At 38.2% G+C, this 15,357-nt stretch overlaps 1 protein-coding gene across 4 annotated transcripts in view; it reads left to right on the top strand.

Annotated features, from left to right (window-relative positions):
- LOC127634921 (neuropilin-1a) overlaps positions 1–14,179 on the top strand; it is an 82,516-nt gene extending 68,337 nt beyond the window's left edge. The window contains exons 11-17 of one of the 4 annotated variants that reach the window (XM_052114677.1): positions 4,756–4,866; positions 6,110–6,157; positions 9,824–9,967; positions 10,056–10,333; positions 10,943–11,039; positions 11,210–11,263; positions 11,492–14,179. In XM_052114677.1, the coding sequence (XP_051970637.1) occupies positions 4,756–4,866; positions 6,110–6,157; positions 9,824–9,967; positions 10,056–10,333; positions 10,943–11,039; positions 11,210–11,263; positions 11,492–11,778 (1,019 nt within the window). In that variant the 3' untranslated portion in view covers positions 11,779–14,179. Of the gene's footprint in view, positions 1–4,755; positions 4,867–6,109; positions 6,167–9,823; positions 9,968–10,055; positions 10,334–10,942; positions 11,040–11,209; positions 11,264–11,491 lie in introns of all 4 variants that reach the window. The other 3 variants (XM_052114676.1, XM_052114678.1, XM_052114680.1) reach the window with 3 other exon arrangements.
- The last annotated feature ends 1,178 nt before the right edge of the window (positions 14,180–15,357 follow it).

The following is a 15,357-nucleotide window of genomic DNA, read 5'->3' on the forward strand; positions in this document are numbered from 1 at the left end:
CCTAAAAATGTTTGTGAAATGTTTTGATTAGAAGTTGTTCTTGTGCTATCCTTATTTAAATTAAATGCCACTTGATGTGAATTTGTATTATCTCATGCAGTGACATTCACACATAATTAATTGCATCTTATGTGTTCAAGGGCTACTGTATTGCCCTTGCCATGTAAACAAAAGACAAACAAAATTATAGTCCTTCGATCTAAAAGAAGGCACTTGAGGTTTTCAAGTGTGTGGTCTTAGAGTACAGATGCTATTTGATTGAATTTGGACTTATTCACTCAAGAGAACGGCATAGGGCATGGCTTAGCTTTCTTCATAATTAGTTGTCTCACAGATGTAGCATCAAAGGATGACTCCAACCCAGAGAAGCAGGGGCCTGTGACACTCCTAAATAACAGTGCCCCTTACAGCTGGAAATAATCTTTGGTCCACCTGCCTTGAAGGATTACAGAAAGGTCCTTGATGTCTTCCCCTCTCTATCTTTCCTTCTCTCTCTCTTTATATCAGAATTAGTTTAGTTTTGATGGGGTGTGTGTGTATGTGTGTGTACGTGTGTGTACGTGTGTGTGTGCGCGCGTGTGTGTGTGTGTGTGTGTGTGTGTGTGTGTGTGTGTGTGTGTGTGTGTGTGTGTGTGTGTGTGTGTGTGTTTTGTAGAGACAGCGTTAAGTAGATTTACATATTGGATTTCTGAGAGACTGCAAGACTTGAACGTGTAAGCCACAGCATCCCACCAGGAGCTTTAGTTGGATGATAATGCTTGTTTTCACTTTTAATGCCAACACATGTGAACACACTCCAGCATTGTATATACAAATGCGCCCAGTTTCTTTCCCTGTTTCAGCACAAATTTTCAATATGAATACTGCACAGCAAATTCTACATTATGCCTACACTTTTTTGAAAATCATTCAGCGAAACAGTGGGCATTATTCCATAATGTTTAAAACTGTACAATACATTGATGCCATATGACCTCAACGCATTGTGTGTGCATTTCAGCGAGCGTTGTCCAGTTATAATCTCTTTAAAACACAAGTGGTTATTTTACATTTTAATTCCAATTTTGTGAAAAAAGGTTTCAACATTTAGCAGTCCAAATGCCATTCTGAACATAGCCACTCACAATCAAGCAAGTGTTCCAACACACACAAGCACACATAATGCTGTCCAGTGGACACACCCGGCCAAAATCCGCACAGTGAACTTTCTACAACCCTTCGGCTTTAGAGACTCTCTTTAAACTGCCCTCAGTTCACCCACATAATTTCCACAACAGCTCCTGTTTCCCCCTTCCCCACCCTTTCCCTGTCCACCACTCATTTTTTGCTCCCTCTATCCCGGGAAAGCCCTCCAGGCTTAGGGGCAGCTCATTACAAGCTGAGAGTAAACACAGGGCTTTAGGCAGATGCAGGCAAAGGCCACATCCAAAGAGGCATGGGCAGCCATAATGAGAGGCCACCACAGTTTCAGCAAGCTGTGCAGGCCCAGGGTGGATCATAACATCCAGAACCCTACAGCCAAAACCCCAGCGCCCAGAGTCACGCATAGACCCAAATCAAAGAGCTATAGCTTTGGAATGCGTTTTGACAGAGTATAATCATTAAGATGATATGTGGCAGAAAAGGATAGTACCATGGTAATATCATGTTTTGATAACACCATGGTATTCTTTAAAGCTGCACTACAGAACTTTGTGCTCTCTAGCGACATTTGTGGTTGAAGCTTAAAATTACAAGCATTTTGCAGAAGAACACTTTATGTTAGTTGTGTTTTGGCACTGCTCATCTGCGTGGATGAATCTCATGGTTCGAGCTTACCTGGACATCGACTATGTGTGATCATGACTATGGGAGATATTCAGAGCTGGAGTAATTTGTTCTGTTTTCATGTGGATATTATGTAATTCTCTTAAATATTTAAAACAGAAATATTACTTGATTTAATAAAGTTGTAAAGTAGATAAAGTAAACAACACTCTTATTTACATATTTTGAAAGAATGAATTTTACAATAGTGCTTTTTTGACACTACACTCAAAGCTCTTTTACATTGAGAACAGGGAAAACTCCTCAGCCTCCACCGGTTACCAGTATACTGTATATAATTATGACTATTCAAGAGTTTTATCTACTATTAATGTTTGTATTGCATTACACTAATTAATTTAAGAAGTGAAACTTCTGATATGGCTGATATGAGTTCAATGGAATTATTTTATATTATATGGTATAACCTCGGTTGCTAATGCAAGTAAAAGAAAAGAAAAAGTAAAAACTAATAGTATGTCAATGCATTGCACACAATAACAATGTAAACTAAAAACATAAAATTATTTAATAATGATAGAAATGAAATATCCTTTATAAAATATGAAAATAATATGCAGAAATATGCTATTTAAAAATTATAATAAAACGTTTAATTAATAATTTCTTTAGCAGTCAAGTAATAATAGACAGATTGTTACACACTAAACAATTGAATATGTGCATTGCTGAACGACCTTGTAGTAACTTGTACCTATAGTGGCTTTTAAATAGACTTGTAAACAGACAATCTACTAAAAGGACAATAGTGATAGCTTGTGCATTTTTGCGACTTGGGTAAAAGAAATGAGAAAAGAGTGGCACACACACTCTTAGGGAACCTGGAAACAACATCAAGGTTATACAATTCTCAGAAGTCATGAATATTATTAAACATGTTTCAGAAACTTCACCAAACAAAGTAGAAACACCATTATCGGTTAAAACGTGAGTATTGTTTGAATCATTAAAGCATGACAAGCAATATAAGCTTCAACAACCCAACCAGACAACCTATCCAAGCATTTTAGCAAGTAAAGAATTCGCCAAACAGTTAACAGATTAACATCCATCCAGACTGCAGCGATGACGTCCTGAATTGTGTGACAGTGACTGATCTGAACAGTGTAGTTTCCCCAGCTGAAACACATGACAGCCAGTACTTCTTATCTGTGTTTTCAAACAGACGTAATGACGCAAAGATGAACGACTTAAGGCTGTGATTTTGCACTAAATCTGACCAAACAGCTCAAAATACAAATAATTTTTGTAAGGTAAGGACTTTTTTTTTTAACACTTTTTTTGTACTCAATCAATAATGGCATTTTGTATAGTGCAGCATTAAAGTACCTTGGAACGCAATGCAGATAATAATATATATATATATTTTTTTTACTTGTACCATACTAAACCATGTTTTTGGACATGTAGTATGATAAAACCAAAGGTTTCTTTGAAGCATCATTGAGTAATATTTAAACATTATGGTTATTTGGACATGTACCACAGTAGTATCATATTTTTAGATACAATGATAATACCAAGATATTCTTTCGGATAACTTGGAATGCCATGCTTTGTAAATACCATGATTCTTGCACACGTGCCATGGCAATAACATTGTTTTATTTGAAGTAACTTGGAATGTAGTGTAAATACTATGGGATTTTGTTTGGAACATGCCATGGCATGCCATGTTTTATTTTTTTTTTTTTTTGGAAATGCGCCATAATTCCATTTTTTTCTTTGAAGAACAATGGACTACCATGTATATACCATGTTTCTGCACATGTACTGAAGGATCTAATGATGTATGTATGAGTGTATGGCTTAAAGAGAGTAAACGGAGAGTTTGTTGTACTTTATTTATGTTGTCTCTTTCATTCTGTCACATTATTTTTCTACTGTATTTTCTAATTTCTTTGTATTCAATTTATAATTTTTTTTTTACTTATTACATTCTTTTTATATTATTATATTATATTCCCTTTTACTATGCTTTACTATTTCCATTTAATCTTATGGTGTGTGCTGTGTTGGCTTCACAAGAGATAAGGAATTGTCTCCAATTCAAAGTCTTCTATGGGATGATGTTGTGAAGCTGTAATTTTCCATTGTCTTTGCTTTATATAATAACATAAGTAGAATTTTTGCTGGTCAGAATTCATCAGAAGTCTGAGCACTGAGCCAAAGATATTTCAGTAAACTGCTCATTTTTACCATCACTTTGTCTCTACCTCCTTTTCTTCCCCTGTTGCCTCTGTCTGCCACTTGGGCTAGTGCAAGAATTAACAAAGCAAGCTGTTGGTGTTGACTGGTTATGGACAAACTCTGATATATGAATATCTTCTGACAAAGAGAGAGATCTAATAGGAGACTAAATCTAACAGTACCATGTTAGAAACAGAGTGGGGGTTTTTAAATACCTTTGAGCACCATGTAAATGCTATGGTTATTTGAACATGTACTATGCTATTAATATGTTTTTTACATGAACCATCTCTATATCATGGTATTCTATGTAGTACCATGTAAATAGCATGGCATTTGAATATTGAGATCATTCAGTGCCATGGTATATATCAAAGTACTACCATCTGATACCATCCATTAATTGGCTCTATCACTCCACTTTCTCAATTTCCACCAATAGCTGGTGTGTGGTGAGCGTGGTGGTGCACTATGTAAGCCGTCACATCATCCAGGTGGATGCTGCACACTCGTGGTGGTTGAGGAGAGTCCCCTGTTCACTGTGTAAAATGCTTTTGAGTGTAGTGTCAGAAAAGCGCTATATAAATATAACGTTCATTCATTCATGTACCATGGTACAACCACAGTACTTTTCTTTTGTAAAGAGGTGCTTTTAAAATATGCAATTTTATATTTTATGTGAATAATTACCTCTCTCTCTCTCTCTCTCTCTCTCTCTCTCTCTCTCTCTCTCTCTAGCGCCCACTGTGCCCCCTACCACACCCGCTCCCTCCACCACCCCGTCAGACGAGTGTGATGATGACCAGGCCAACTGCCACAGTGGAACAGGTGATGACTACGACCAGACAGGTGCTAACACTCGCCTGCAGAGACTGCACCCTGCACCTTCTGCTATGCTAATCACACTATCTTAATCCCCACCAGACTAATTGTCCCCTTGCTTCTGTAAATAACCGCTCTTCTAGTCTATTCTTGCTATGCTAACCCCGCAAAGCTGTTCATGCTTCGCACCTGAAACCTTGATCATCTATTCCCCCATAACCACACTCACCTAAACATTTGGTTATGTTTGGAATGGCATACTAACATCCAGAACTACTACCTTAATGCAAAATGAATATAGTGCACAGTATGCAAATATTCTGCATGCAACCAATTCCCGCATAACCTAGTACATTTTCCAAATTCGCCTGCTACCTATTTTATTAAAAGGTAACTAATGAACTTATTTCAATTGTAATCTTAACATCTACATTGTAAGTCATTATTTGATACGACCTTCAAAAGTTAGGATAGTTTTATACTAAATTGCAAAATGCTTAATTAACATATTCGTTTCTGAGATGATAATTGGACCTCTCACATAAATATCCAACATTGCGAGGTCTTTTGAAAACTGTAGTATACTATACTTTAAAATGTTTATCGTTAATTTCTCCATACAGCTTTTTTTATGTATGCAGTATTCACTGTGTAGTATGCAGTACACAGTATGTTATATTTACAAAGCATAGGCCATATATTATATATTATACTATATATCTGCAGTATACAGAATGTATATTAAATTTGCATGGGGCCCATGTGACAACTATGTAGCAGACTATTGTTTTTTTGCATACTGCTTCACTCTTTTTTCTTAAATAGTAGGCAGTAAACAGTAAACACTCCACAGTATATAAACAGTATGCTACTGTAGTATTCTATTCCAAATGTATTCATAGCATCTACACTTACCTTTTGTCTTCATCTTGCAACTATTTGACTACTAAATTCTCTACTGTTCTCCAGCTGCTACTAACACTACATATTCAAAATTCTGCCTAAAATCATCTGTGTTCACTCCAGTGCAGTCTCACAGAGTGTGTGTTAGACAGAACAGAATTACACTCCTCTCTGCTAATGCTAAAAGTAAAGGTTCCACATGAAGAAAGTTGTATATGCATGCCTTGTGCCACAGAGCTACATTTTAAAAATGCTAAGCAAATACGAGCAGAGGTATTAGCTCAGATAGATCTGTGCCTCTTCATAATTACCCAATAAAACATTACACCACATCGAATTTCAACTTCTCGTCTAATGGCCTTCACAGGTGGGACCATTGTGCCAGAGATGACCACAGAGCTGAGCACTGTTCCAGGTGAGAAAGGTAATCCCCTGCACTATTTACCTTCTCTTTGCACTCATAATCTGCCATATTAGCCCCATAAACTCCCTGAAAAGTGAAGTGTGTAATTTTTCCCGGTACACGAAACAGCGTACTGTCACATTATGCACTATATTTGATGAGGGATGCACTTCTCGGCCAGTAAAACAGTACGTTCTTTTAGATATGCATGCAAGTAGTAATAATAGAATTAGGACATGCTTAATTCAGGGACGTGGACATTGTCACTTGACCCGAATATATGACGTAAGAACAACAACTGCAGGAATAATACGCTCTGGTTTCTGGTTACCATTTAAGCCCTAGGAACATCTTTCTTGGTATATACACTCACCTAAAGGATTATTAGGAACACCTGTTAAATTTCTCATTAATGCAATTATCTAATCAACCAATCCCATGGCAGTTGCTTCAATGCATTTAGGGGTGTGGTCCTGGTCAAGACAATCTCCTGAACTCCAAACTGAATGTCAGAATGGGAAAGAAAGGTGATTTAAGCAATTTCGAGCATGGTTGTTGGTGCCAGACGGGCCGGTCTGAGTATTTCACAACCATTTCTAGGGTTTACAAAGAATGGTGTGAAAAGGGAAAAACATCCAGTATGCGGCAGTCCTGTGGGCGAAAATGCCTTGTTGATGCTAGAGGTCAAAGGAGAATGGGCCGACTGATTCAAGCTGATAGAAGAGCAACTTTGACTGAAATAACCACTTGTTACAACCGAGGTATGCAGCAAAGCATTTGTGAAGCCACAACACACACAACCTTGAGGCAGATGGGCTACAACAGCAGAAGACCCCACCGGGTACCACTCATCTCCACTACAAATAGGATAAAGAGGCTACAATTTGCAAGCGCTCACCAAAATTGGACAGTTGAAGACTGGAAAAATGTTGCTTGGTCTGATGAGTCTCAATTTCTGTTGAGACATTCAGATGGTAGAGTCAGAATTTAGCGTAAACAGAATGAGAACATGGATCCATCATGCCTTGTTACCACTGTGCAGGCTGGTGGTGGTGGTGTAATGGTATGGGGGATGTTTTCTTGGCACACTTTAGGCCCCTTAGTGCCAATTGGGCATCGTTTAAATGCCACGGCCTACCTGAGCATTGTTTCTGACCATGTCCATCCCTTTATGGCCACCATGTACCCATCCTCTGATGGCTACTTCCAGCAGGATAATGCACCATGTCACAAAGCTCGAATCATTTCAAATTGGTTTCTGGAACATGACAATGAGTTCACTGTACTAAAATGGCCCCCACAGTCACCAGATCTCAACCCAATAGAGCATCTTTGGGATGTGGTGGAACGGGAGCTTCGTGCCCTGGATGTGCATCCCACAAATCTCCATCAACTGCAAGATGCTATCCTATCAATATGGGCCAACAATTCTAAAGAATGCTTTCAGCACCTTGTTGAATAAATCCCACGTAGAATTAAGGCAGTTCTGAAGGCGAAAGGGGGTCAAACACAGTATTAGTATGGTGTTCCTAATAGTCCTTAGGTGAGTGTGTGTATATATATATATATATATATATATATATATATATATATATATATATATATACACAGTGGTTCACCACTGTTCTTTTAAATCCAGCATTTTGTACGTGATGTTTCCTCAGCTCCCAAATGGGTAATGGGATCGAAAAGTGTCCAGTCAATCCGCACTTCAAGAATATCACCGGAAAGTGTAGGTCATCCAGTATTTCTCACTTAATGCTTCATGAATGTTGAGGATTCGGACATACTACTCCATTGGCATACTGTAATTGACATACTATATAGTAGGGAAGTATGGATATTCGGATGCCACGTTTGAGATGTTAAAATACTTTCTCCTATCCCAGTGTAACGTGATAACTATTAGTGAGTGATTCATAGGCTGACTTCCCACAAACACTGCGGCACTTTCAAAACATTACTTGGTTTGAGTATAGCACAGGCATAAACAATGGAGTAAGTTTGAGTCACGACTACCTGTTTGTCAAAGCAGGGGATTGAACCGAAGGGGCTGTAATACATCAATGGCATTTCAACACACCGAAAAACTCTCAAAACATCTATGAAACACCTAGCAATGCCATGGCAGCCATCCACAACTAGCATAAAGGCAGTGAGTTTTGCATAGCCAATCACTTAGCCTAGTTGCAATCCATTTGGTGCCACTAGTTCCTAAAAAACACATTTCTTATTTATGTTTTCTTTGTCTTCTATTTGGTTGTTTTGGGTTGTAGAAGACATCTGATTGTGTGTCAATTCAAATATGAGTCTGTAATCTCGTCTGGAAGTGTTCTTGTAAACATCTATGAAGAGGAGTTCTGATTTTCTCATTCAGCATAATGACTGATTAGCCATTCAAGAGTGCTTACTAATTGGCAAATGAAAGATGCCCCTTAACTGACCTTGCGTAATTAGCCTGTGTGTGTCTGTGTGTGTGCGCGCGTTAGGCCCTCCTGTCTGTGCACAAAATAACAGAACAACTGAATAGAATGGAGGTTCTAATAAGCAAATGTCCTTGTGTGTGTGTGGTCCTGCTTGGGTAACCAACCAACGACCATGAGTAGATGTGTGCTCTTTTTATTATTGGATGTGGTTTATTTGCTATGACAAGCATTTAAAACTGGTAGGACATTCTGAACTGTGGTAAACATTACTCTTGCACTTGCATCTTCCAATTCTACAGCCCTAATTCATTTAAAGATGGAAAAGAAGAAATAACTTTTAATTGGAAGCTGGCATTTTCTTTTTTCTAGCAGCAGTGGCAGAGTGCCTGAGCTGTGGCTTTTAATGGGAAATTCTTTCCTTCGCATTCAGTGAGCAAATACCCTCTGAAGCTCCTGCAGAATCCTAGCATTATTAAAGGAGCGCAGCGCTCTGCTTTATTAAACTGTCTGGAAATGCAGTGTTGGGGCTGTGCAAGCACTGGCATAGCTGACATCCTAGATGTGCCTCTGCTTTTCTCTCCATCTCAATTCTCTCTTTCTATGGCTTTCTGTCTCTCACTCAATCTGTCATCGTTAAATTCCTCAGTTTTTTTTATTTTTTATTGTCAGTCTCAAATTCAAAGCTGCACTGTTTCTTATTTCTCACGTTCTCTTTCAAGATCTTAGATATACTGTATATGGTGAATGCTTCTCAATTTGGAATGTCTTTGAAATGTTCATGCTGGGATTTTATTTTCAATTTACAATTTACAGATAAATCTCTACTGCCATCCAGTGGGAAGTGTATGTAAAACAGTGTCGCTCTGGTCTTCCATGGAGTTGAATCCATGTTATTTAAACTTTAAGATATTTGGCAAAAGGCTGGTCTTGTGTGTTTTTGAAGTCTTTAAGAGTGTTGACAAGCCAAAAAACAAATTTAGTGTTTATGAAGTCTTGAAGATAGCTGACAAAAAATCATTAGTGTTTTCTGTATAAAGTATTTAAGATAAGACAGTTAGGTTACATGAAAAAAAGATGAACAGATTGCGCAAAAAAGGCGTTAAATAAATCTCACACTGGTGTCCAGTGAGGCTAGTGGCTTTAAACAATGTAATTAAATTTAAATGCACAAGAACTACTTATATGTTGATGGTTTACTAATATATAAAATGCCATTCCCATGTCCTGACCTGTGTGTGATCTCTCTCTGTAGCATTCCTGTGGTTCGCCTGTGACTTCGGCTGGGCGAATGATCCTTCGTTCTGTGGCTGGATATCAGAGGACAGCGGTTTCAGATGGCAGATCCAGTCCAGTGGCACCCCTACTCTAAACACCGGCCCCAATATGGATCACACAGGTAAGAGATAAACAACACCAACGCTGAGTGTGAATGCTTTGAAAACTTGTGAAACTTCTAAACCTCACACTCTCTGTTTTCCTCCAAGGTGGATCAGGCAACTTCATCTACACGCTTGCAACAGGTGCACAGGAGACAGAGGTGGCGCGGTTAGTGAGTCCGCCAGTGTCAGGGCAGGACTCAGACCTCTGCCTCTCCTTCTGGTACCATATGTTTGGCTCACGCATTGGCACACTGCACATCAAACAGCGGAGAGAAAGCGGTCAGGTCACAGCTGATGTACTGCTCTGGACGGTCAGCGGTCACCAAGGCAACCGTTGGAGGGAGGGGCGTGTGCTAATACCACACTCCAATAAACCCTACCAGGTATGACACAACAGATTCTCACCAAACCTGTCAAGAAAATGTCCTGGTCCTATTTTATTCTTAAATTTAAAGAAACAAATAAGAAATTATATTTTGCATATAGAAAACGAAGCCTATTTTTAGAGCCTTTAAGGTTTTTTACATTGTGATATTATTTAAATGCACATTTTACCCTTCTATTCTGGTTACCAATATGTACAAAACAATATATGTATAAAACAGTATATATAAAAAGCTGTATCTATACATCATTAAAGTACTTGGCATTTTCGCTGATTTTAATTCAAAAAATTGTTCTGTTAAGTGTCCTGGAAATAATGTCACAAAGCAAAAATAATAATAATAATGGTCCAAAATATAAAGTCATAGCATTTTTACTTTTAGAGGAGATAGAAAAAATTATGTGATGCTGTAAACTTATTATGTAGCACCTGGTTAGGTCTTAGGTTAGAGTTCATTAAAGTTCAAGAGAGGGTCACTAAATAAATATTAACATGTACTCAGTATAAACTGTGTACTTTGTTTAGGGTTCAGACACCTGACCTTGCTTTTGGCCCAATGGATTACCATTTCAAGTTGAAAATGACTCAATATTTGCCTTTGTTTCAGGTGGTAATTGAAAGTGTAGTGGAGAGAAAAAGCTGGGGAGACATCGCTGTGGATGACATCAAAATCTTAGACAATCTAAACATGGCCGACTGCAAGGGTAAGTCAACCAGTTCAAACTGCACTGAAACAAAGCAGGACTGTGTTGTCGTAAGTCTTGTATCTGCAAGATTTCAGCTCCATTGGTGTTCTTTAGTTTAAGAGCATACCATGACCATGACAAGTTGGACTGTGCACGTTTCCTGACTGTTTTATATTATCCTACTATAGACCCAGATGTCCCTGCAGAGCCAATTCTACCTGAGGACAACTTCAATGAACTAAGTAAGTCCCATTCTCAAATGTGCCGCACACAAATTGATTACAAATGCTGAATAAATGTTGGATCCGTATCAAAATGAGCCCTAAAAATGGCTTATGTTACAGTATGGGAGGGAGTGTGAATCACACTGAATAAGATCTGACAAAAATTAGAAGGGTCATGAAATGTATATCTAAAATATATGGCATGTCTTTGCAACTCGTGGTTTATCTCTCCTGTTCTCTCTTTAGTTGTAGACATCACAGACTTTCCTGAGATTGTGGAGAACAATGAAATCAGTGGAGCGGGAAACATGTTGAAGACATTGGACCCCATCCTCATCACCATCATCGCTATGAGCGCCCTGGGAGTCTTCCTCGGTGCCATATGCGGCGTGGTTCTCTACTGTGCCTGCTCCCACAGCGGCATGTCCGATAGGAACTTATCCGCCCTGGAGAGCTATAACTTTGAGCTAGTGGATGGTGTCAAGTTAAAGAAGGACAAGCTCAACTCACAGAACTCATATTCAGAAGCGTGAAGCGCCAACCAATGAGAGGGAATCTCTCCTCAGGGTGGGCGGGCTAAAATGGACTGCTGATGCCCTCCGATTTGAGGAGGCTCTGTGGTTCAGTGAACCAGTGGGAGGAGGTTTGGGACTGAGCCATGCTTTTCTCAGGACCTGCAGTGAATGGAACCTACCTGTAGGGGACACTGTGTACAAAAACATTGAATACAAGGATTTCAATGTAGAAAAAACACAAAAATTACACATGAGAAATATGTACAGCTGATTGAAATTATTATTTTTATTTTTTATTTTATTGATTTGTATTATTTTTAGTTGCTCATTTTTACAATCGGATGCTGGTGTTGAGACCAATATAAAATAATGTTATAAAATATTTATCTTTTTTTTTTCTAGGAGGAAAAAAAATCATTTGTTTCATTTTAAAAGATTGTTTTGTGCTTTAAGGAGATGTGTAAAAAACAAAAAAACAAAAAGAACCATAAATGCTAAGGGAAGGTAATTACCCCATGGTAAATCATGGATCAAACGGGTAAAATATCATCCAATCCTGTTGCATTCTGGTTATGGTTCAGTCAGTGCCTTTGGTACATCTTTTTTGGCCTCCTCTGTTGATTTTTTATGTTTTCAACCCTTTCATTCTCAAAATAGGCTTTTGGTCGAATCTGCAAAACAAAATCCAGTAAAGTCATAGCGCTTTAATGTTAAAATCCTACATATTGTACATAAGTTTTAATATATTTTAATGCCCTTTTCAAAGAAACGAGTAAAAGGTCAAAAAAGAAAGCTGCAGTATCCCTTTTTTCCTGGGTTGTATGTTGTAAATACAATCGTCTGACTGTTTTGTGAAAGTGAAAAATGTATGCTTTATTTCTGTCCAGTTTGGTTATTTTGCTACCCTCCCAAAAGATGCAGCCCTTGTTCAAAAGAGGTGTTAATACAAATGCAATGCACATTCACATCCCATTTCAAAATGGGAATGGCATCCTATACTCAAACAGAATGCGTTTAATAGAACTCTGCAATGGCTCGGTTGCTTTTTTATGTTTTGTTAACCTGTAAATCAGACATAAGGCTGGATATCAGTTTAACATCATATCCTGACATGCAAGCCTCTCATGCACAAAGATAGAATGATAATCACATTTCAGAATGTCTGTCAATCCAACATATCAAAAAAGAAGAAAATACATGTTTATCACCACACAAATATTTCATCTGCCTTTTCAAAGTGCTTATTTTACCATCCGTTACGCTTGAATGCATGCCGTCCGTCAACCACCTTGACTAAAACTATCTTTTCAGAGGGAAACTTCATTTTAAGAGTGGTGCTATATAATTCAGATGTACTGAAAATGTTTTGGCACATCATGCATTGCCTATGCACAAGCTTTGGACATCACATCATGGTTGCTGGCTGAGTGATGTCATAGTTGAATTCTGTCATTGGCCTTGTGTCTTTACCAAAGGACTGTTGCCTCAAACCGCAGGGTCCAATCACAACCTTTTGTCATCATCGGGCATCGCAAGATGGGGCATTGGCTTTTGGAAAGGGGTCAGATTAAAGAAAGACATTAAATGTTATAATACTGGTTTTATCACTCATTATCATTCTATCACTGGTTTTGATTCGGAAGTTAGAGGACTGTTTGATAAATCTGTACTTTAGCAATGACTTACATGTAGTTTAACCAACAACAGGGTTTCATTGCTGACAATACTAATGTTTTCTACTAGTTTCTTGGTTTGTTCGTGTACTGTGTTGTGTACTGTGGCAAACACATTTTCTGTTTCTTTCCGGTAGTTCCTGAATACATGAATCCACGTGTCGATGCTACATGTGTCAGCTGAAGCTGTAAAGGTGACTGACTTCAGTCGGGTCCTGTGAGAAAGCATACTGTAGCATTAACTAAAAAGAAACGATGTTGCACTGATCAATATATTTGATGAAGTTTGTGTTTATAGCATTCATTTGTAAAAAAGAAAATTGAAATAAAAAAAGACAGTGTTGATAGTTTCAGAATATGTAATACGATTCTGAAATGGTCAATTATCGAGATGTTTTCATTATCGAAAAAGGTATACAGATTTCCTATATTAAAGTTCCCATTTATCTGACCAATTATCTTTTCGTTTTTGTACTGTCGTTCAAATTTTGTGCTGATTTTTTTTTTACGAGAAGATGAGAAAGAAAAGAAAATCTTTTATTTTCAATACTGCCTCTGTAATTTGCTGTTGTAGGAAGGAATAAATTAATAAATAAAAAAAAGACAGCAAGGCCTTAAAATGGATATCAATGTTTTGTATTTTAACATCATGCTTCACAAAGAGAAAAACAATCATCTGCATCTACTCTGTCTCTGGTCAAATCAGATCAACTGACATTCCAAAGATTCAGCTCTAATAAATGATTTCTGAAACAAATTTTCTCCTTTTAGAATTTTTATTTTAAAATTTTTCAATCATTTTAGACTTTTAAGCAGAAAGGAAAAAGTTAAATGACCATCTATGAGCAGCAATGAGCTTTAAACAAGAGTGCAATGCCAGCATAAATGTCTAAAGACTTGTGGAAACAGCAGAGGCAACCATTGAGTTAGAAGGAATGTACTGGCATAAGCCGCGTTTATAAAGTGTGCAAACAAAGTCTTTCTAGCATGTCAGTCCACTGTCAGCCATCTTTGGAACACTTTTGGGAGGCCATTTCCAGTCATGCCAGTGCAGCTCCTATCTACTTGAATGGGGAAACACCGAAATCTCAAAAACAGTTGGTCAAGATTGGGTTCAAAGAACATATTTCAAATCAACAATATAATGTGCTAACATTGGAATCATAAATTATGCTTTTTTTACCTCATATTACGCTAAAACACTACATTTTTCCATCTTTTAAAGCTAATGAGCATGCACGTAAGTGAGTTGATTGACAGGTGATATCTGTATCTAAAAGGTGATTGGCTCTTTTACCTGTAAGGTGGGACTTCCTTTCTACATTCGTTGACCATTGGATGTTCCACTTTCTCCCATTCATTTAAATAGAAGTGGCCTATCTCTGCTAAATAGTCTCTGGTCCAATACATTTCTGCTTTGAGGGATTCTTTTACTCTAAAGTAAAATTAGACAACAAGTGTTAAATGGTGCACAAAGGTAGCAAACATTGAAATTTGACTTTCTGAACCGCCCTCTGATCAGTCTTCTCTGCATTCTCGCCGCCTGCTCCGACACTGCACCTCAATATTAAAGCAATCCAATTAGGAAAAGTACTTTAAAAGGTGCAAACAAAAATTATTTCTCCAGAAAGCCAACGTCCCTTCAATTAATATTTGCGTGTATTGTATGTGTAACCGGTCCTGCTCGACCCACTCCTAGCTGGATTTGAACCAGTGTCTCCGGCATGGAAGGCAGGCACGGTAACAAGGCTACAACTTCTAGCGTCAGTCACTAGTGAGCATCTTGAGGCCAGGGGAGTGAGGTTTACACACTGCACAGGTACTTACCAGCTGGCTACCGTTACAGTCACCCCCCTAAACCTCACTCCCATCTGGGTCACAGCACCACTGTAACCAGACCTGCCTGGCCCACTCTGAGCAGTAT

The sequence above is a fragment of the Xyrauchen texanus genome, chromosome 42 (genome assembly GCF_025860055.1).
Source record: "Xyrauchen texanus isolate HMW12.3.18 chromosome 42, RBS_HiC_50CHRs, whole genome shotgun sequence".
NCBI lineage: Eukaryota > Metazoa > Chordata > Actinopteri > Cypriniformes > Catostomidae > Xyrauchen > Xyrauchen texanus.